At 39.2% G+C, this 22500-nt stretch overlaps 1 protein-coding gene across 14 annotated transcripts in view; it reads right to left on the bottom strand.

Moving 5' to 3' along the window:
• Nucleotides 1–22500, bottom strand: part of pcsk6 (proprotein convertase subtilisin/kexin type 6) — a 174036-nt gene that overhangs the window by 109279 nt on the left and 42257 nt on the right. For all 14 annotated transcript variants that reach the window (XR_012383102.1, XR_012383101.1, XR_012383103.1 and 11 more), the window contains exons 3-6: nt 17591–17701; nt 8820–8963; nt 7402–7478; nt 2629–2717 (exon numbers count right to left, since the gene is read on the bottom strand). Coding sequence is in view for 3 of the 14 variants with exons in the window: in XM_073908047.1 (XP_073764148.1) it covers nt 2629–2717; nt 7402–7478; nt 8820–8963; nt 17591–17701 (421 nt within the window). In the remaining 11 variants the exon portion in view is untranslated. The remainder of the gene's footprint in view (nt 1–2628; nt 2718–7401; nt 7479–8819; nt 8964–17590; nt 17702–22500) is intronic.

The following is a 22500-nucleotide window of genomic DNA, read 5'->3' as shown; positions in this document are numbered from 1 at the left end:
TTACACTGTCTTTGTTTTTAAATGGCATTTTAGAACGACAACGATTTGACATACACAGTGGCGTGTGGCATTTCTGAGCAGCCCTCCTTCCTCACTACCGCTGAAAATGCACATCACGTGACCACACAGACACAGACGCACACACAGCCATGCTCGAGACAGCAGGTCCAGGCAGTCAGAGGACTGCTTCAATCTTTCACTCACTTGTACTTAGTCATTTTAGCGAACACCTCAGATACTGTTGGCTGGTTCCTGTTGGTTGTGCGTCTTTTTTACCGACGCTATTATAACGACACAGATCACTGCCTATTCACGAGTCCCGCAGAAAAAGTGACTGACAGGTGGTAATTATGTGTGTATCTTGCCTTTAATCATTTACTGTATGATTTGTTTATGGGTAAAACAAAGACCATGCAGGTCAGGTAGTTTAAACGGTAGGCTACAAATAATTAATTAGTCATTAATTAATTAATTATTCATAATAGAAAATCGAATCGTGACTTTAGAATCGAAAATGTAATTGAATCGAGGATTTGGAGGATCGTGACACCCTTAGTCAAAACATTTAATCAGGCTCGACAACAAGTTATGGTAATGAAGTTCAACTGGCATGCTTGCTTTAAATATTGAGTCTGTGACAGTTACAATATTGAGGTGGTGCTGTTGCGCTTTACCCTACTCACTAGTTTAGACGTTAGCGTAATGTTATACTAAACGTAAACAAGGTTAAATATTTCTGGGACTAGCACAATGTCAAAAAAATGTGGACAGCGAATATCGACAATTTCAACCAAGGTGAAATACTCAGGTGAATAAATGTTCTCTATAATGAAGCTGACCAAAACATCCCACAGATCCCGCCTCACAGACCACCATATTATTCTGTAAGGGTAGTAGCAATGGCAAGGGACATTACACCTAGAATAGATGAGATTGTTTCTATGAAGAGATGCAGGGTGTCTGGTAAGAGTTAAAAAAAAATCCCTAATTTTCTTAGGTTTGGCATGTAAGCCCAGTGCAAGGGTCGTTTGGAGCAAAATAATCTAAATAATACAATCAACCTACTAATAAATTTTTAGCTTTCTTTTTTTTCCTCTGAAATCCACAAGTTCAGTTGTAGGCATCGACAGTTGGCATGGATAATTTCATGATAAGGTTGCCTTTTTAAAGCTAAAAGAACAAGTTCAATAACACAATATCAGAAACCATCTGTTGCTTGTTGGTATATCGGTTGTTGTTTTTTTTTGTTTTATCATCAGTTTGTTTCTGAATATGAAATAGTTTTTAAAGTAGACTACTGTTCTATCCTAGCCTACTGTACTGTTTTATGCTTATATTGGTTTGAGACCTTATTTTATGCTTTGATAGAGATAAAACCTGCTGTGACACAAATTAAATGTAAACCGTTACTATTTTGTTAAATGTGGTTTAATGAGGTGTAAGAGATGTTATACAGGTGTTAATACACTCTCCAATAAATAATTAAAAAAACTGAATGTGCATGTATGTATGGCCCCTGACTTTACTCACAACACTCAGTGCAGCCCTTAACAAGTTTGGATTTGACACCGCTGCCTTACGAGAAGTGCCATGGGATTTTTAATGACCACAGAGAGTCAAGACCTCGGTTAAATGTCTCATCTAAAAGACGGTGCTCACTGACAGTATGGCGCCCCCTTCACTATACTGGGGCATTAGGAATCACTACGACCAGCCACTCCCAAAGAAATGGTAAAGACTTTTCATCTATTTAATAGACATTAAACCTCTTTAACATTATTAATAGTCTGCTGAGTGACTGATGGTGTTGGTTTGCACAGTCACAGTTGAGACTTTCATTTTAAAACCGTTTGCTAGTCATTTTATTTTAAAGATCTGAGGAGAATTATCTGCTGCTGCTTTCAGTGGTATGGCAATAAATGCCACGTCAAATGCTCACACTGGTAGAATTTAACACTGAATCGATGGATTTGCTCTTCAGTGTTTGGAATTTCAGCACTGAAAATTAAACCACACTGAACTGAACTAAACTGAATTACAACACTGACAACTAGATTACTACAAGTGAATTATATACAAAACAAAGCAAACTATTTCTCACTATTCAGAACACCCCCAGGCAACGCAACTGGAACAACATGGAGCCAAATTTCGAGCCAAAGATGTGGTTTTTTGTGCCTCCCGCCACCTGCGAGTACAATACGGAAACATTCAGGTCTTTCAGAGCAGCTGAGAGCTCCACAAAACTGCCCCAGATGGCTTGACGGCATATCATGAAATCCGCTTTTTGATTAAAACTGATCGGCCTTTTCATAGGATTAATTGCTTATGAGCGCATGAATGTGGAGCGGTGCGCTGTCCACTAAAGTAATGAACTCTGCAAACAGGAGCGCGGGCATCTCACCGCTTTAATCCTGTGCACACATGTGGAATAATCCCGTCTTATCTGCATCGAGAAACCTGTTGCTCCATCGGGGTTTAGCAACTTGCGGCAATTGGTCAGTTCTGCCATGTGTGTGTATGTGTGTGTGCGCGTGTGTTGGCTGAAACTGAAATAGCATCTGACATTTCAGAGGAAATAAGGCGAGCGTGCAAGCAAACAGAGCGTTTCTGGTGGGATGATCATACCTCCTATGCGGGCGTTGTAGGCAATTCCCACAATGCAATGAGAGTTGTTGGCGGCAGCAGCGACTTCACCTGCACATCGAGTGCCGTGTCTGGGAAGGAGAAACACAAATGCAATTATTACAAAAAAATAACGATAAATAAATAAATCATCCTGTGGCGCAGTGGGTAGCACGATCGCCTAACAGCAAGAAGGTCGCTGGTTTGAGCCCCGGCTGGGTCAGCTGGCATTTCTATGTGGAGTTTGTATGTTCTCCTCGTGTTGGCGTGGGTTTCCTCCAGGTGCTCAGGTTTTCCCCACAAGTCCAAAGACATGCGCTATAGGTGAATTTGATTAACTAAATTGGCCGTAGTGTATAAGTGTGTGAATGTGAGAGTTTATGGGTGTTTCCCAGCACTGGGTTGCAGCTGGAAGGGCATCTGCTGCATAAACACATAAGCTGGAAAAGTTGGTGGTTCATTCCGCTGTGGCAACGCCTGATTAATAGAGGGACTAAGCCAAAAGGAAAATGAATGAATGAATAAATCACTCCTCTTTACACTGCATGATATGTTTAATTGAGGCAGCATGGTGGCTTAGGTCACCCATACACTCTTGCATTCACACACATACATTACGGACAATTTAGCTTACCCAATTCACCTAAAACACATCTTTGGACTTGTGGGGGGAAACGGAGCACCCAGATAAAACCCACGCAAACACAGGGAGGAGAACATGCAAACTACACTCATAAACGTAAACTGACCCAGCTGAGGCTCGAACCAGCAACCTTCTTACTGTGAGGCAACAGCGCTACCCACTGCGTCACCATGCCGCCATAAAGTAAACAATATTATAAACAAATAACCAACAATAAAATTATATACTGTATATATAAAGGGCAACGCAGTGGTCCAGTAGGTATTGCTGTCGCCTCACAGCAAAAAGGTTGCTGGTTCGAGCCTCGGCTGGGTCAGTTGGCGTTTCTATGAGGAGTATGCAAGCTCTCTCTGTGTCCTCTGGTTTCCCAAACAGTACAAAGAAAGGCGGTACAGGTGAATAGGGCAAGCTAAATGGTCTGTAGTGTGTGAGTGTGAATGAGTGTGTGTGGAAGTTCCTAAAGATGGGCTGTGCCTGAATAGGCATTCGCTGCGTAAAAACGTGCTGGACAAGTTGACGGTTCATTCCGCTGTGGTGACACCGAATTAGTAAAGGGACTAAGCTGAAAAGAAAATGAATGAATGAATAAATGAATATATATATATATATATACACACACGCACGCACACACACACACACACACACACACACACACACACACACACACATATATATATATACATACATACATACATACATACATACATACATACATACATACATACATACATACATACATACATACATACATACATACATACACATATATATATATATATATATATATATATATATATATATATATATATATATATATATATATATATATATATATATATATATACATACACATATACACACACACACACACACACATATGTATATATATATATATATATACACACATATATATATATATACACATATATATATATATATATATACATACATACATACATACATACATACATACATACATACATACACATATATACATATACACACACACACACACACACACGTACGCACGCACGCGATTAGTTTGTATTTTAAAAATGTATTTAATTTCAGTTATTTCTGTCATCAATATATAATATAAGCAAGCATATAAAATAATAAATATACTTCATAGACAAATAATAAAGAAAAAAGACCATCAAAATGTTTTCGAAAACCTTCTGAACAATTGAAACTTGTTTGGATTACTGTAACAGCCTCCTCACAGATGTGAAAGCACCCTAAGAGTCTAAAAATCTGAGAATTAGAGAGAATTAGAGACAATTAGAGAATGACAATCAGTTTTAATTTACTTTATGTTGAGTTTGTTTTGGATGAACATCACTTCTTTTCTTTTTCTTTTTTTAAGTTCTTTCAGACTAAACTGTTTCAGGAATTTCAATACAAAGGGAAAAAATGGCTTTTGTTTAGTTTTTGTTACATTAATATTGGATTAATATCCCTTTACAGCCATATCCTGTACAGTTTTGTTGTCGCGGTCGTTTCAAACTAAAATGGTCATGTGGTCCACTACAGTGAACATGCTGTAAAATTAAAAATAAAAACAAAGTGTAAAAACTCTGAATTGTAGAATTTTTTTAACCCAAAGGATGTAAATCACAGAAAAAAAAAAATAAATAAATTCTTTGGGTCTCAGGAGGATAAAACAGAAAGTCAGTCCTCCGTCCATCACCGCTCCAGCAGATCGCTGCAGGCTGCATTAGCTGTGCATTAATTGCGTTTTTATCTCATGCATTGTTCACTCGCTCTCAGTGCACTTCTTCACTGCAGCCTCTTTTAATAGTGTGTGTCCTCCTCACTCAATAAAAGTTTCTGCTCCAGGAGGCACGTTCAGCGCTTCAAAAATGAATTGAGCATTGCATTGTTTTCCGGTTTCAAATATCCTGATGAGCTTTACCGAAAACAGAGCTTTGAAGTTTGGCTTGAGCTCTTGGCAGAGAGTTCATTGGTAAACATGCGACATGAGCGGAGAACAAGCATTAAATCAGGTGCTTATCAAAGACAGAGACGTTTTCAATTAAATCCACACCACCGTCAATCCCGCAGGATTGGATTGGTTTCAGTGCTTCAGCACAAAAGAAAGCCTCTTTATTCTGTTGACACGCAAATCCACATGAGATCCGGCATTACAACTTGATTGTAATTGCTTCAAATTAGGGCTGCACAATATATGGTTCCAGCATCGATATCTCAATGTGCGTATCCGCAATAGTCAGCATCACTGCATGGGAAATTTAAGCTTGCAATGCTTATTTTGCTAGCTCACATGATTATTCTTCAGGTAATTAATTAATCAGTGCAAGTTAATCCGCTGAAAAAAAAATGCGTCTTCAATCAAAGCCTGAGCATTTGCTTCTTTGTTTGCAGTGGAGGTCCTTCTGTTGGAAACAGTGTTCATTTTATTGACGAAAAATTTATCATAATTTTCGTGACGAACAAACTTCTACAGACAAAAACTATATGAAAACGAAATAAAAAGTGAGTGATGATAACAACTATAATAAAATCAAACTGATATTTTCCTTGACTATTAAAAACGAGACGAGAATGTGAATGACAGACGTTCTTTGGAAAATATAAAACATAGAACAAGCAGCGAAGAAAAAGAACTCGCACCTAGGCTTAAGGCTGATTTATACTTCTGCGTCAAACGCCGGCATATGCTACGGCGCTGACGCATAGCCCTTCGCCGTGGCCGTCAGGGTCACTGACGTGCACCTCTCAAAAAAATGTAACTACACGTCGAAACGACGCGTAGCGCAAGCTCTGTGATTGGTCGGCTTGGTAGCGCTGACGAGTCTGGGCGCGAGCGATTGTTTACGAGTGTGGAGTCCCGTGAAGGAGCTCCGGATGGAAAGTTTTGTTTTGTGTTTACCTCATAGTTAAAGTTGTTGCACGTCCGCCGGTTCCTGCCTCAAAATGAGCGAGTTTGAGTCACTTGTACAACCAGGGAGTGTTCAGGAAAAGCTAAACAGAAGCGAAGAAACTCGACACAGGGGAACATTTACACCTCACTGCCAACTAGCATTTGGGAAGTGTTAATGCAGACCAACAGAGACAGCAGCAGAAGTATAAATGCACAGCTGCGCGCGTTGCCTGCACCGTGGGTTACGCCGGTCACTTGACGCAGAAGTATAAACCAGGCTTTACCCCCGCCTGGTGGCCTTAGGATGACAGAGAACAGCGAACAACAATAATTAAAGCTGATATGTAAAAAAAAAATAAAAATCTAAGAAAATCACTAATTTATGCCAGACTTCCTTCAGTCAGCAGGTGGCACAATAACTGACTCAATATTAGCGTGTAGATGTCTTCACTAGAGGAATCTTATCAAACCTGTGAAGTTTCAGGCAGATCAGACATTGTGTAGCTGAGTTATAAGTACTTCCTGCTCCATGGCGAAGCACTGAAATTTGTCAGTCTGCCACAGACACGCCCTTTAGCGAAAACTCTAGATCTTTATAATGTAGCATCATGAAGGCCTTTGGACTAAACTAATGGAACATGGATTCGATGTGCTAAATTTTGTAGGAGGAGTTTGTTATACTGTAAAACATGTCATTTTCTGTTGCCAGCAGGTGGCGCTATAACAGTAAGTGGATATTGGCATGTAAACGTGTTTAGGTCAGGACTCTTATCAAACGTGTGAATTTTGAGGCAAATCGGGCAATGCATGCCTGATATAACAAGTTCATGTTTCGTGGCGAATTGTCAAAGTTTGTGAGGGCGCAACAGACACGCCCCTTGAAAAAAACGCTAGATCTTTAACATCAATTTAACATCGCCAAGGCCTTTAGATGATAATCTATAATTTTGGTGTTGATCTGATTAAATCCCTAACAGGAGTTCATTAAAATACAGCACCTAGAAATGGCGAAAAAATGCACTTTTTTGCCGCAGGAAATTAAAATTATCTAACTTCCTGTTGGATTCAAGATTTCGCTCCAAGAGACTTTTTTGTAGGTTTTGTCATGTTTGACAAGTGTGCTAATTTTCATACATGTGCACAAGTCATAGCTCGGGGGCTAGTTCATCAAATGTGCATAGGTGGCGCTGTTGAGTCATTTTGCCATGCCCACTTCCGTAACATATAACAAACGTAAATTTTCACTCACTTGTTCTCGTTGGTTGCGTCGTATCGTGGCGTTGGGTCATAGTCATTGCCATTCACATCATAACTGGCAAGCTGGTCCTAAATCATGAAGAAAACACCTTCAATAAATCATCTGAAAGATATATATAACAATATTGTTTTGTAATAATCATTTGACTAATGCTAACTGAAAAAAGCAAAGTGTTAAGAATAACACTGGGTAATATTTAAGCTATTTGCTGAGGCAATGGCCTAGTTTTGTTAGTTTGGTCGAATATTATTTTTATTATTGGATGGATGGATGGATGGATGGATGGATGGATGGATGGATGGACGGACGGACGGACGGATGGATAGATGGGTAGATTGATGTATGGATGGTTGGGTGGATGGTAGGATGATTTGATGGGTGGGTGAATGGATGGATGAATGGATCGATAATCGATCGTTTGGTCGATTATTATTTTTATTATTGGATGGATGGATGGATGGATGGATGGATGGATGGATGGATGGACGGATGGACGGACAGATGGGTGGGTGAAGGGATGGTTAGATGGTCAGTGGGTGGGTGGCAGAATGGATGGATGGATAGATGGATGGACGGACGGACAGACGGACGGATGGGTGGATGGATAAGATGAATTGATGGGTGGGTGAATGGATGGATGAACTGATTGGTGAATAGATGGATGGGTGCATGAGTGGATGGATGGTTTAATGGATTGATGAATGAATGGATGGGTGGGTGAATAAATGAATGGGTGGGTGGGTGAATGGATGGGTGGCTGTGTGGATGGATGGATGGACGGGTGAATGAGTGGATGGGTGGTTGTGTGTGTGGGTGGGTGTATGGATGGATGGATGAATAGATGGATAGGTGGACTTATGGACGGATGGATGGATGGATGGATGGATGAATGGATGGATGGATGGGTGGGTGAAAGGATGGTTAGATGGTCGGTGGGTGGGTGGCAGAATGGATGGATGGATGGATGAATGGATGGATGGATGGGTGGGTGGGTGAATGATGGATGGATGGATGGATGGGTAGATTGATGTATGGATGGTTGGGTGGATGGTAGGATGAATTGATGGGTGGGTAAATGGATGGATGAATTGATGGGTGAATAGATGGATGGGTGCTTGAGTGGGTGGGTGGGTGGGTGGGTGGATGGATGGGTGGGTGGTTGGTTGGTTGGGTGGGTGGATGATGGATGGATGGATGGGTAGATTGATGTATGGATGGTTGGGTGGATGGTAGGATAAATTGATGGTTGGTAAATGGATGGATGAATTGATGGGTGGGTGCTTGAGTGGATGGATGGATGGATGGTTTAATGGATTGATGAATGAATGGATGGGTGTGTCCCGCCATTATTATCTGCAACAGAATATTTGCAACAACAAAATAAAGAAAGAAGTAAATCAAAATCTCACATAATTCTGAGCCAGATCTGGATGGTTCCTCTCGATGCCATCATCCAAGATGGTGATAACTACGTTTCGACCCGTGTAGCCCCTCTGCCAGGCCCCGAGGATATTCATTTCTGAACGACAGCGGCTGTTTTTATCACTACAGTGCTGAAACACAATAAGATAAAGAAATCATCAACCAACCTCACCGGCAACTTTAAAGTCCACGTAAAAAGAAAAACAAAGTATTTCAGATGTTAGGATCAGTGTGTTCATTTTAAAGATACAGCAAAACATCCAAAACTATGAGTGTTATGTTTGGTTGCTAGGTAGTTCATATGGTGTTACCAAGGAGTTCTGGGTGGTTGCTAGGGAGTTTTTATGGTGTTACCAAGGACTTCTGGGTGGTTGCTAGGGTGTTGCTAGTAAACCATTTTGGGTGTTTTTGGGAGTTGTGTTACTAGAGTGTTCTGTGTGGTTGCTAGGTAGTGTTACCAAGGAGTTCAGAGCGGTTGCTAGGGTGTTGCTAGTAAACCAATCTGGGTCTTGCAATGTTTTTGTTGGTTGTTTTACTAGAGTGTTCTGTGTGGTTGCTAGGTAGTGTTACCAAGAAGTTCTGGGTGGTTGCTAGGGTGTTGCTAGTAAACTATTCTGGGTCTTAGAATGTTTTTGGTGGTTGTGTTACTAGTGTTCTGTGTGGTTGCTAGGTAGTGCTACCAAGGAGTTTTGGGTGGTTGCTAGGGTGTTGCAACTAAACCCTTCAAAGTCTTAGGATGTTTTGGTAGTTGTGTTACTAGATTGTTTTGCGTGGTTGCTAGGTAGTGTTATCAAGGAGTTCTGGATGGTTGCTAGGGTGTTACTATCAAAACATTCTGAGTCTTAGGATTTTTTTGGTGGTTGTGTTACTAGAGTGTTCTGTGTGGTTGCTAAGTAGCGTTACCGAGGAGTTCTGAGTGGTTGCTAGGGTGTTGCTGGTAAACCATTCTGGGTTTTAGAATGCTTTTGGTTGTTGTGCTACTAAAATGTTCTGTGTGGTTGCTAGGTAGTTTCTATGGTTTTACCAAGTAGTTCTGTACTATCTATCTATCTATATATCTATATATATATATATATATATATATATATATATATATATATATATATATATATATATATATATATATATAGTTAAGCTACATTAAGCAGAGTAACTAGGTGGTGCGGTGGCGCAGTGGGACCGCATGTTCGTGTGGGTTTCCTCCGGGTGCTCCAATTTCCCCCACAGTCCAAAGACATGCGGTATAGGTGAATTGGGTAGGCCAAATTGTCTGTAGTGTATGAGTGTGAATTAGAGTGTATGTGTGTTTCCCAGGGATGGGTTGCAGCTTGAAGGGCATCCGCTGTGTAAAACATTTATTAATTTTCTTTTTGGCTTAGTCCCTTTATTCATCTGGGGTCTCCACAGCGGAATGAACCACCATCTTATCCAGCACATGTTTTACACAGCGGATGCCTTTCGAGCTGCAACCTATCACTGGGAAACACCCATACACTCTCATTCACACACATACACTACAGACAATTGGCGACCCCTAATTAATTAAGGGACTAAGCGGAAAAGATAACTAATGAATAAAAGTAGAGTAGCTAATAGTTTAGTTCACTACGTTTTCCAAGTAGCTTGACCAACACTGCAATTCTGTAAACACACATACAGCAAAATAAACGGTGCTGTCAGTGAAAATACAGAACTTTTCCTCCAAGAGATTTCCTATAAGATACTGGTGAACTGCTGCCAGTAAGTTCCTGTAAACTCTACAGGAAATTGTTAGCAGTGTACTTCAGTAACCTTCCCGCTCAATCCCGTCTGTCAGGAAATATGTCACAACTTGTAAATGAAATGGGATGATTCATGTTTATTCAGAAGCTCCAGTGTCCTTCAGGGCCTCATATATGATTGTTTTGTGCACCTTGTTTTGAGGACACGATCGGCAGAGACGTCCCGGTGTGAAGTCGACATCAGAGGACGATTGAAAACAGACCGTGACTGCTTCGTGCCACTGCATCAATCACAGAGAGCCCAAATAAACACACCATGAGCTTTAATGGTGTCTGCTCTAATTTATGAAGCAGGTACTCTTTGATACTGATATATGGAGGAATCTGCATGGACACTTTTTCAACAATTATTGATCAAAAACAACAACAACAACAACGCCACTGTCCTTCTCTTCATCCTGCCGTCAATGTGTTAAAGCGAAGGAGATTGGTTGGGTTTTCTCAATGGTTGCTAGGAAATTGCTAAGGTGTTCTTCTACTACTAAGGAATTGTGAGGTCTAGTACAATATTCTAAGTAGTTGCTAGGGTGTTACAAGTGTTCTATGTGTTTGCTAGGTAGCATCTATTGTGTTACTAAGGAGTTCTGGGTGGTTGCTAGGTTGTTGCTAAGGTATTCTGCATGGTTTTTACTACTGATGCATTCTCGGTCCTAGGCTGTTTTGAGTGGTTGCTAGGGTGTTTACAATTGCTATGTTGTATATAGGGTGTTACTAAGGAGTTGGTTGTTAAGGTGTTGTTAAGCTGTTCTGAGTGGTTACAGGGTGTTCTTGGTCTTAGTAGAATGTTTTAGGTGGTTGCTGGGGTGTTTATAGTGTTTTAATGTGGTTGCTAGATAGTCTCTATTGTTTTATAAATGAGTTCTGGGTGGTTGCTAGGCTGTAGCTAAGGTATTCTGCATGGTTTTTACTACTAAAGCATTATTGGCGTTTTGAGTGGTTGCTAGGGTGTTCAAGTGTGTTCTATGTGGTTGCAATGTTATTTCTAGGGTGATACTATGGAAGTTGGTGCCTAATGTGTTGTTAGGCTGTCCTGAGTGGTTGTTAGGGTGTTACTACAAAGGCATTGTGGGTCTTAATAGGATGTTTTGTGTGGTTGCTAGGTAGTATCTGTTATGTTACTAAGGAGTTCAAGGGGGTTGCTAGGTTGTTGCTAAGATATTCTGGATGTTTTTTACAACTAAAGCATTCTCGGTCTTAAACTGTTTTAAGTGGTTGCTAAGGTGTTCTAGTGTGTTCTATGTGGCTGCTATGTTGTTTCAAGGGTGTTACCAAGCAGTTCTGGGAGGTTGCTAAGGTGTTCTGAGTGGCTGTAAGGGTGCTACTACCAAAACATTCTTGGTCCTGATAGGATGTTTTGTGTGGTTGCTAGGGTGTTAATATAGTTTTATGTGGTTGCTAGGTAGTATCTATTGTGTTATTAAGGAGTTCTGGGTGGTTGCTAGGTTGTAGCGAAGTATTTTGCATGGTTTTTACAGCTAAAGCATTCTCGGTCTTGGTGTTTCTAGTGTGTTCTATGTGGTTGCTATGTTGTTTCTGAGGTGTTAGTAAGGAGTTCTGGGTGGTTGCTAATGTGTAGGTGTTCTGAGTGGTTGTTAGGGTGTTACTACAAAGGCGTTCTGAGTGTTAATAGAATGTTTTAGATGGTTGCTAGGGTATTACCAGTGTTTTATGTGGTTGCTAGGTAGTCTCTATGGTGTTACTAAGGAGGTCTGGGTGGTTGCTAGGTTGCTGCTAAGGTGTTCTGCATTTTTTTACTACTAAAAAACATTCATGGTCTTACTAGGATGGGTGGCTGCTAGAGTGCTTTTGATATGTTTTATATGGTTGCTATGTAATTTCTAGGGTGTTGGTTTCTAGGTATGTGGTTGCTAGGGTGTTACTAAGGTGTTCTGGTTGGTTACTACTAAACCATTATTGGTCTTAGGGTGTTTTGGGTGGTTGCTAGGATGTTACAGAAGAGTTATGGGTGGTTTCTATGGTGTTTTGAGGGTGTTCTGAGTGGTTGATAGGGTCTTAAAGCCAGGGCATTCTTGATCTCAATAAAACATTTTGGGTGGTTGCTAGGTTGTTTAAAGAATTTACCACCTGGTTGATTGGTGGTTTCTAGGGTGTTACTAAGAAGTTCTATGTTGTTGCTAGGGTGTTACTAGTAGGTTCAATGTGGTTGCTAGGTAACACCTATGGTGTTACTAAGGAGTTTTGAATGGTTGCTAAGGTGTTGTTAAGGCATCGAGTGGTTGATAGTTTGTTACTACTAAACCATTCCGGATTTTAGAATGTTTCTGGTGGTTGTGTTACTAGAGTGTTCTGTGGTTGCTAGATATTTCTTATAGTGTTACTAAGAAGTTCTGTGTGGTTGCTAGGGTGTTGCTAAGGTGTTCCAAGCGATCAATATGATGTTACTACTAAAGTATGTTTTGAGTGGCTGCTATGGTGTTTAGAGGGTCTATGTTTTGCTAGGTAGTTTCTAGGGTGTTACTAAGGAGTTCTGGGAAGTTACTAGGGTGTGTTCTGAACAGTTAAAAAGGTCTTAAAGCTATGGCGTTCTGGATCTTAATATATCGTTTTGGGTGGTTGATTAGTGGTTTCTAGGGTGTTACTGAGTTATGGGTGGTTGCTAGGTGGTTGCAGTTTCAAGGCTGTTACTTAAGAAGAAACATGTTTTAACGCAGAATGAAAGAGATCTCAGAAGTTTAGTGCTGGTGATGTTGAAGTCATGTAAAGACATACTTTGCCTACATTTAGGTTTTACTTCTGTTGATTGGAATTAACCTTCATAATTCATTACAGCTGATGTCATTTATGATGGTTATGCTGGACTTCTGTTGGTCACAGATATAATTTTCAATCCAAAAGCAACGTCAAGACAAGCAGGACTTACTGATTCTTAAAACAACCGCATGCAAAGTAATGCCTGTGACTGAAATTTGCCCCGAAAGATGACAGTGTTTGAACAAATGCATTAGTAATTCAAAGCTTCAAGCTTGTTAGGGAAACAAACCAGCTCATAAACGGCTTCCACAGGGTTCAGTTTTTATGAGGCATGAAAAAACAGTCCTGCTAGAAACCAAATAAAACAACAGGAGCTTCACAAACGAGCCGGTTTAATGAAGCGCAAATCAGCGGCCCGTTTCACCAGGAGTAACTGCAAACGAGCGTTCACTTGCTTAATTACAATTAAATGACCATTTAAACAGCAGAAAAAAACTAAACGATGTTTTATTTTCCTGAAGTTTGATGACTTTTTCCAAAAATTACCTCAATTTTAGAAGAAAAAAAAAATCAGTGACTATTTTCATATTTGCATGAAGACTATAAAAGCCATTTTACAGCACAAACACTACAGAAACACACACATACTAAGAATCTGTTGTCTTAACTTTTATGAATGCTGTCTTACTTAAAATGTTTTACACTTATTATGCAGGTACTTTTAGCTTTAGATAATATAACCCTTCACTTTAGTTAAAAACGTGTGCTTCCCTCTGATTAAGCAGTGATGAAATATTGCACACTGATGAGGAAAACCTGGAAATTCACAGAGTTTGTGATGAACTCGAGGCTGTTCATTCATTCATTCATTCATTTTCTTTTCGGCTTAGTCCTTTTATCCATCAGGGTTTGCCACAGCGGAATGAACCGCCAACTTTTCCAGCATACGTTTAACGCAGCGGTTGCCCCTCCAGCTGCAACCCACCACTGGGAAACACACAACCCCACACACCAGCGACCTTTTTGCTGTGAGGCGAAAGCACTACCTACTGCGCCACCATGCCGTCCACATGAGGCTGTTTCCTCATTTCAATTCAATCTACCTTTATTTGTGTAGCGCTTTTACATTGTAGATTGTGTCAAAGCAGCTTCACATAGAAGATCATAGTAAACTGAAACAGTGTAGTTCAGTTTTCAGAGTTTAAGTTCAGTTCAGCTCAGATCAGTGTGATTTAATAATCACTACTGAGAGTCCAAACACTGAAGAGCAAATCCATCAATGTGCAGCTCTACAGATCCTGAACCAAGCAAGCTAGTGGCGACAGAAGCGAGGACAAAAAAACTTCACCAATTGGCGAAAGTGAAGAATTAAAAAAAAAACTTGAGGCTGTTTCCTCATGCAAAATAGATTTGAGGATTGAAATGAACTGAGGTCTACTGTATCACAGGCAAAAGAAACTTAGGGTGCTTTCACATCTGTAGTTCGCATCATTTGGTCTGGACCAAGCGCAATAAATGATATTCTGCTGTCTTTGGGTCGTTTTCACACCACACTGCTGGCTTTGGTCCGAACCAAGTAAAACGAACCAAAATGCAGTCATGTGACAAAATCCACATCTCTCATTGGCCAGATGTTGTGGAACATATTTCCTAAACTGCTTATTGATTGGTCAGAATTTATGTGCGGGAAAATGCCAATGAACTCCCGTAAGTAAACAAACCGGCAGACACAAAATGTTGTTTTTACTCTGGAGGGACGACTGCGCTGACTGATTGTATCCCTGCTTTAGACAAACTATACATTTCGAGAATGAAGCGCGGCCGAGGCTGGAAAACAGTGTTCTAATGCATCTCTTCACTTCAGGAGGAGGCGTGAATTAATTTAGCTAGCTAAACTGCGACATGGTCATCTTGCGGAAATATTACCAATGATCCATCAGGTAATGTTTTCCCCTCTCTCTGTTGGTAAAGCGCTGTCAACAAATATTTTTCCTCCATATCCCATTATCCACAGCGCATCGGCCTACGGCAGCTGGTTTAGTCCAAAAGGCGCAGTACTTTTTGCGGTTGGACCTGTTTTAGTACGAATCATATTCTCACTACAAATAAACCGCTCCAGTGTTCGTTTGAAAACGTACTGAGACCACCTCTTCAAGCAGGTCTAGGTATGCTTATTTGATCCGCTTTTGGTGCGCACTCGAGTACGATAGCTGCATTCTCACCTGCCCAAACGAACCGCACCAAAAGGGAAAATGAACTCTAGTGAGATTCAACTGAACTAAATAAGGCAGGTGTGAAAGCACCCTTAGTTTCTTAGTCTAATTTTGTCTGATAAGCGTTATGCAGTGGCGAAAAATAAGTGTTGAACACGTCATGTTTTTATTCCTGGGATTAGTTTCTAAAGGAGCTGTTGACATAGAGTTGAACCTCATTTTAGTAAAAACTCAAAACAACACAAATAAAACAAAACCAAAAAAATCTGAAAAGTGAGTTCTGTGTAATAATGGAATGACTGTACTGAGCTAATAAAACGTACTTAATACTTTATATAAAAGGGTTTTTTGGTGACGGCAGCTTAAAGACGTCTCTCATACAGAGAATGAAGTCACATGTATTGCTCAGGTGTGAGTTTATCACTGACTTTAACAGAGTGTAAACATCTTGATGGTTCTGTGGGTCTCGTCTATCAAATCTGATCTTTATTTCGTATTCTCTATTGGATTCGAGTCAGGTGATTGGCTGGGCCATTCTACAGCTTGATTTTCTTTCTCTGAAAGGATTTGAAAGTCTCCTTGGCTGTGTTTTGGATGATTGTCTTGCTGAAATGTCCACTCTAGTTTCAGTTTCGTCTTCATCCTCCTGCTAAAGTAGATGTTGAACTGAGGCAACTGATATTAATTTAAACTGAGGAAGGGCAGAGGGTTGCTGAAGAACTACTGAGAGAATTTAGCTGCCTTTCTATACCTTCCATTCGTCATGTGTTCAATACCTTTTCCCTGCGTCATTTCATTTTATTACACATTACTTCATATGTGAACTGATTAATATTGTTTACTTTTCATATATGGTTTTCCTTGGTTGTTACCAACATCTGGTGAAAACTTCAAATCAACAGCACCTTTAGAAATGTGTTTTCTGAGAGAAATGGTGATGTGTTCCCCGCTGTATATATTTAAAAGCTTTAAAGTGCTTTTAATATATGTGTGTGTACCCATAATAAAAACTAAACATTGTGTTTTTGTGAAGCAACAAAAATTTAAAAAGGATGGTTATATTATTGTTAGATAATTGTTAAACTACTCCATATCTCTAAAAAACAAAAAACATACGTTTTTGAGTGAGGCTCATACAAGTGAGTGCGCTTGACAAACCACCTGCAGAAAACACATTCTTTCATCTTTGACAATTCAACTAAAACTTGCATCAGTTAGACACATTTCCACCAGATATTTTCTTAAACCTTCTCCATATCTCTAGAAAAAAAGTTATAGGTTTTTAAGTCTGCCTCATACAGGTGAGGGGGCTTGACAAACCACCTGCAGAGAACACAATCTTTCATCTTTGACATTTTAACCAAAACCGGCATCAGTTTGGCTCACTTCCACTAGATATTTTCTTAAACCTTCTCCATATCTCTAGAAAAAAAACATCATACATTTCTGAGTGTGCCTCATACAGTTGAGTGGGAATAACAAACCACCTGTAAAAAACGCAATCTTTCATCTCTCATTTTATCGACACTCAGACCAGTCTAGCACATTTAACCCAGATACTTTCTTAGAACTACTTCATATCTCTAGAAAGAAACACTATACAATTTTGAGTCTGCCTTATTTTTGCCTATATATATATATATATATATATATATATATATATATATATATATATATATATATATATATATATATATATAGGCATTATATATAGGCATATTATATATATATATATATATATATATATATATATATATATATATATATATATATATATATATATATATATATATATATATAATGCCTATACATTTGCATAATTAGCACTTCTTGTGTGTATTGCCTCTTGTTGTTAAATCACCGAACTCCTCCTCAAAATTGTCTGCTAAATGACTATGTAATGATATTGCAACAAAGCTGGAAGAGCATGCTTTTGCACAGATTAAATAAACCGACAATAGGTGAGTTACAGTTGAGTTACAATGTTTAAACAATAAGCAGAGACAGCACAGATACGACGTACAGGACTGAATGTGTGAAATATCTACTAACAATGTACCACATGTTGGACCATTTGGGATCGTTGAAGCTGATGTGGTTGGAGTCGGATCTGGCGTGGCGCTTCACCCGTGTCTTCACCACCTGCTGCTGTGCCCAGACCACCTGTAGAAAGAGCAGAAACCGTTCACTGAAGCGCAACAAACACTAAACACTTCAGGCTCGTGCACATACACATGTCCAGTGTTGGGTAAGTTACTTTCAAAAGTAATCGATTACAAATTACTGATTACTACTGGAACATTGTAATCTGATTACATTATTAATTACTTCATGCCAAAAGTAATTATACTAATCACTTTACTTTGAGGTAAACAAAACCTATAAAAATACAAAATAAACTGCAGCTCTTTCAGTGATTTAATATTCACTGAAAAACATTACAATGGGTTGATCACAGCAGCTCAACATATTCAAAACACTTAAAGAGCAACCTATGATGAAAATCCTCTTTCAAGAGTTCACAACTAGCTGATGATTGATAATAAAGTTTGTTTGGCATGCTGTCCCGGGAGAGAGCCTTGAGCTCAGAATATCCTTGAACCCGGGGCTTCCACCCGTTTGAAGGACAAGAGGGGAGTTTGAGCTCAGGTCTCGAGAACTCCCCTGCTTGTGAATGTGCTGAGGTATACAGTTGAAGTCAGAAATATTAGCCCCCCTTTGAATTTTTTTCTTTTTTAAATATTTCCCAAATGATGTTTAACAAAGCAAGGAAATTTTCACAGTATGTCTGATAATATTTTTTCTTCTGGAGAAAGTCTTATTTGTTTTATTTCGGCAAGAACAAAAGCAGTTGTGAATTTTTAAACACCATTTTAAGGTCAAAATTGTTAGCCCCTTTAAGCTGATTTTTTTTCCAATAGTCTACAGAACAAACCATCGTTATACAATAACTTGCCTAATTACCCTAAGTTAACCTAGTCAAGCCTTTAAATGTCACTTTAAGCTGTATAGAAGTGTCTTATAAAATATCTAGTCAAATATTTTGTACTGTTATCATGGCAATAAATGGCATAAATCAGTTATTAGAAATGAGTTATTAAAACTATTATGATTAAAAATGTGTTTGGAAATCTTCTCTTTGTTAAATAGAAATTGGGGGAAAAAATAAAAAGGGGGGCTAATAATTCTGACTTCAACTGTATCTGGCTAAGATGCTTTTTTAGAGTAGTCAATTTACTTATGGTCTTTGTCTTTGGACGGTGGGAGGAAACCCAAGGGAAACCTACATGCACACGGGGAGAACATGATGAGTATTGTTGTAGAATGCTTTCTGTTCAAGTGCTTGAACAAGTTGCTGGTCGAGTTAAAAGTAGTCGAAAGTTCTTTAGAGACTGGACATAGACTGAATTTCCCAGCAATATTTTTGTTTTTACGCTCAATGAAATCAAAGTAATGTCTGCATTTCCACTGGAAAAAGCAAACCTCTCTCGACAGTATGGAGCTGATAATATGCCAAAACAATCTGAATTTGTGTTTATTTAAATTAAGAATTGTTATTTAATAAATCAGAATTTTTATATGCCTTTAAAAATTGTTTTGAATATGAATTGCTTAATTTGAAGTTGAATTTCATAACTTTAATATGGAACATCTTCAGATGTTTTTGTGTCCTGAATTCATAGACTGCAATTCAGTTTGTAGAAATACAGTTTAAATTTTCATGATGAAGAAATTTAGATTCAGCAGAAAGTAGGTTTGGCCCAAGTAGGGGTAGAAAGTAGGGGTGATCAACAGGGAAGAGTTGATTTTTAAATAAAGAAAATCAAATTCAAACAATTTTTATCGACATAAAAATTCAGATTTATTAAATTACAATTGTCATTAATTCAAAATAACACAATTCAAATTCAGATTGTGTTGGCATTTTATTAGCTCCATACGACAGCAGCTATTTCATCTCGTGTTCTCCAGCAATTTAAAAGCACAGCTTACTAACTGACATTGCAGCAGAAAATGTGTTTTTTAAAGAAGCTTTTTTTCTTCTAAAAACTAAAAGCCCTATCATACACTCGGCGCAATGAGGCGCAAGGTGCGACACAAATGTTGTTTGCCAGTTTCAGCTTGGTGCAAGAGTCGTTTTAACGTTTTGCACCACGCTGTTTAAATAGCAAACGCTTTTGCGCTCATATGTGCGCCCAAAGGCATCCTGGTCAAAAAAAGGAGGCGTATTAAGGCACATTGCTGGCGCGTTATTATTTTGAGGAACTATATTAGACCGGACCAAAGCAGGTCTATAGTCCAGTGCAGAGCGCGTAATTGGTGCCCCTCGCTTACACACTGCTTAATACACACAGTGTGTACAACAATACGCAATATCTTTACAAATGAAAAAGAATTTAAATATTACAAAACATTATTTTCTAGCCTACACAAATATAAAAACCACTGCCTTCATGCCTTCTTCATCTCGGGGGACTTTTTCAGTTTATTCATAACAATTTGCTTTTGTATAATGCTATAATTAGTAGCAGAATTATTTATTATATGCATATATATATTTGTTTTATTAAAAACAAGCTTAAATTTGCCCACCTGTCAGGTTTCAGGCCATATGGAGCACAGCATGTGTAATGGAAATAACTCAGGTTTTAGGCACACTTTGTTATTATTGTTCATTTATTCGTTTGCTGGAAATTAGAACCGAATTTAGAAATAGTTTTGAAACAAATATTTGCGCTTAACAAACTAAATTTATTATTTATAGGCTAATGGATGTCTGTGTGTACAACATGTTTCCCTGTCCACGAGAGTGAAAGTGAAAGTAAAGAATGAGACTCATCTCTCATTGTCACACTGCAGATGCTCTGTTCAACTGTTTTCTCTCTAGTGAAGCGTTCAGTTTTTCCAATTACAGTCTGCCATGTAAATAGCAAATACGCTTATGGTGCGACACAACTGACTCTTAAAGGGAATGGGAGATGAGACTCTGATTGGTTTATTCTCAAAACACACCTATAAATCATTAAGAGAATAAGCTCAACCCTGTTAGACCATGCGCCACGGCGCAAAGCGGATTTTTCCGTCCTTAACATAGCAAAATTGAATTCTGACACGCCCTGAATGCTTTGCGCCCTGCGCTTTGGACTTTGCGTCTGGATCGTCAAAATAGAGGCCAATATTTGTAGCGCAAGTAAAACAATTAAACTGACTTTAGTAATTGTAATCAAATTACACAATTTTAAAACATAATTTGTTACATCACTGTGTTCCCCAAAAATGTAATTAGACTACAGTAATGCGTTACACCCAACTCTGCACATGTCTGTGGCTCACAGATGAAGTGATAATTGGATGATAACCGGTTACAAGGTTTAAAGCAATTTGAAAAAGTCAAGGTTTTATAACCACTAAAACTTTGTTACACCATTCTTTCTGTATTATTTAGTTTTTAGGGCAACAGTATCTTGTCCAGAAAAGAAGCCCCCACATCATCAATTAGGGCGTACTCACACTATGCTATCTGAACTGTGCCCAGGCCCGTTTCCCGGATCGTTTGAGAAGTGTGAGTGCTCTGAATCGGGCTGAGCGCGGTTCTCTTGGCCGGCCCTGGCCAAGTTGGAATAAGTGTGCCTGAGCTCGGTTCACTTGGGCTTGGGCCAAAACTGAAAGCGAGACTTGACTTTTAAGGGGCCGTTTCATATGGATTTATTAATTTTATGAACGCAAACTGTCGTATATTATTAAAGATGCAAACCACTCACTGCACGACTGCTGCACCTTCAGCAAACCTCCTAATTCCTGCAGCACGAGGACTTTATGATTGTTTATGAGCGCCACAAGTGGCGGATCTGTTCGCTGAAATATTTGACCACTAAAACGATATAACTAAAGAAATCCCCACTGTGCTTACTTAACAGCGCATCATCGATGACGTAAGAGTGCCCAGAGCCCTGGTAAGAGTGTAATGTGAGTGCAGGCCATCGGGGGAGAAGGGAGGGGCGACAAGCTTGCTTTCTCCTGGTTCAAGGGAACTGAGTACGCCCTTATACACCAACATCCCAGCATAGACCTGAAGAGTGCAGTGGCTTCACTTTATATCCAGAGAAAAGTAAAATTTCCAAACTAATGAAGACGGCAGAAATCAATCACTTATCTTTATTGTTTAGCCTGACAAGTTTACCGTAACAAAATAATTTGAATGTTCCTTAAAATAAAACATATTTTGTTCAATGGGAAAAAAGTTGTTGTTTTTAACATTTAAAAATAACTTATTTTAGAGCAACAATCACAATACCATGATATTTTTAACCAAGGTTATCATCATACCTTCAAAATCTTATACCAGCCCATGCCTAACACAGACACGCACACCCTATACAGTATTTAGTCACGCTCTAGCTTTTCCATTGAGTGAGGCTTATGAAGTCATTGCATTCTGAAACAAACGGGAATGTACTGACACGCTTCCAGCCCAAGGGAAAATACACTCACAGTGTACTAAAACATACATGCACTTCGGTGGAGGCGGGAAGATTTTTTTGTTTCATATTCAATGAGAAAACTGTAAAGGCGTTCAATTAGAAAAGAAATAATGCATGATTTGGGGATTTGTTTATGCATGTTCAGAAAACAAATAAATAAATACATACATTAATTTTTCTTCGGCTCAGTCCCTTATTTTTTAGGGGTCGCCACAGTGGAATGAACCACCAACTTTTCTAGTATATGTTTTACACAGCAGATGTGCTTCCAGCCGCAACCCAGTACTGGGAAACACCTATACACGCTCATTTGGCCAATTTAGTTTATTTAATTCACCTATAGCGCATGTCTTGGGACTGTGAGGGAAATCGAAGCCCCCGGGGGAAACCCACACCAACATGGGGAGAACATGCAAACTCCACACAGAAATGCCAACTGATCCTACCAGGATACAAACCAGCGACCTTCTTGATGGGAGA

This window comes from Danio rerio, chromosome 7, assembly GCF_049306965.1.
Source record: "Danio rerio strain Tuebingen ecotype United States chromosome 7, GRCz12tu, whole genome shotgun sequence".
NCBI classification, from domain to species: domain Eukaryota; kingdom Metazoa; phylum Chordata; class Actinopteri; order Cypriniformes; family Danionidae; genus Danio; species Danio rerio.
Note: the sequence above shows the minus strand (reverse complement) of the source record. Positions and strands in the feature narration are given on the sequence as shown.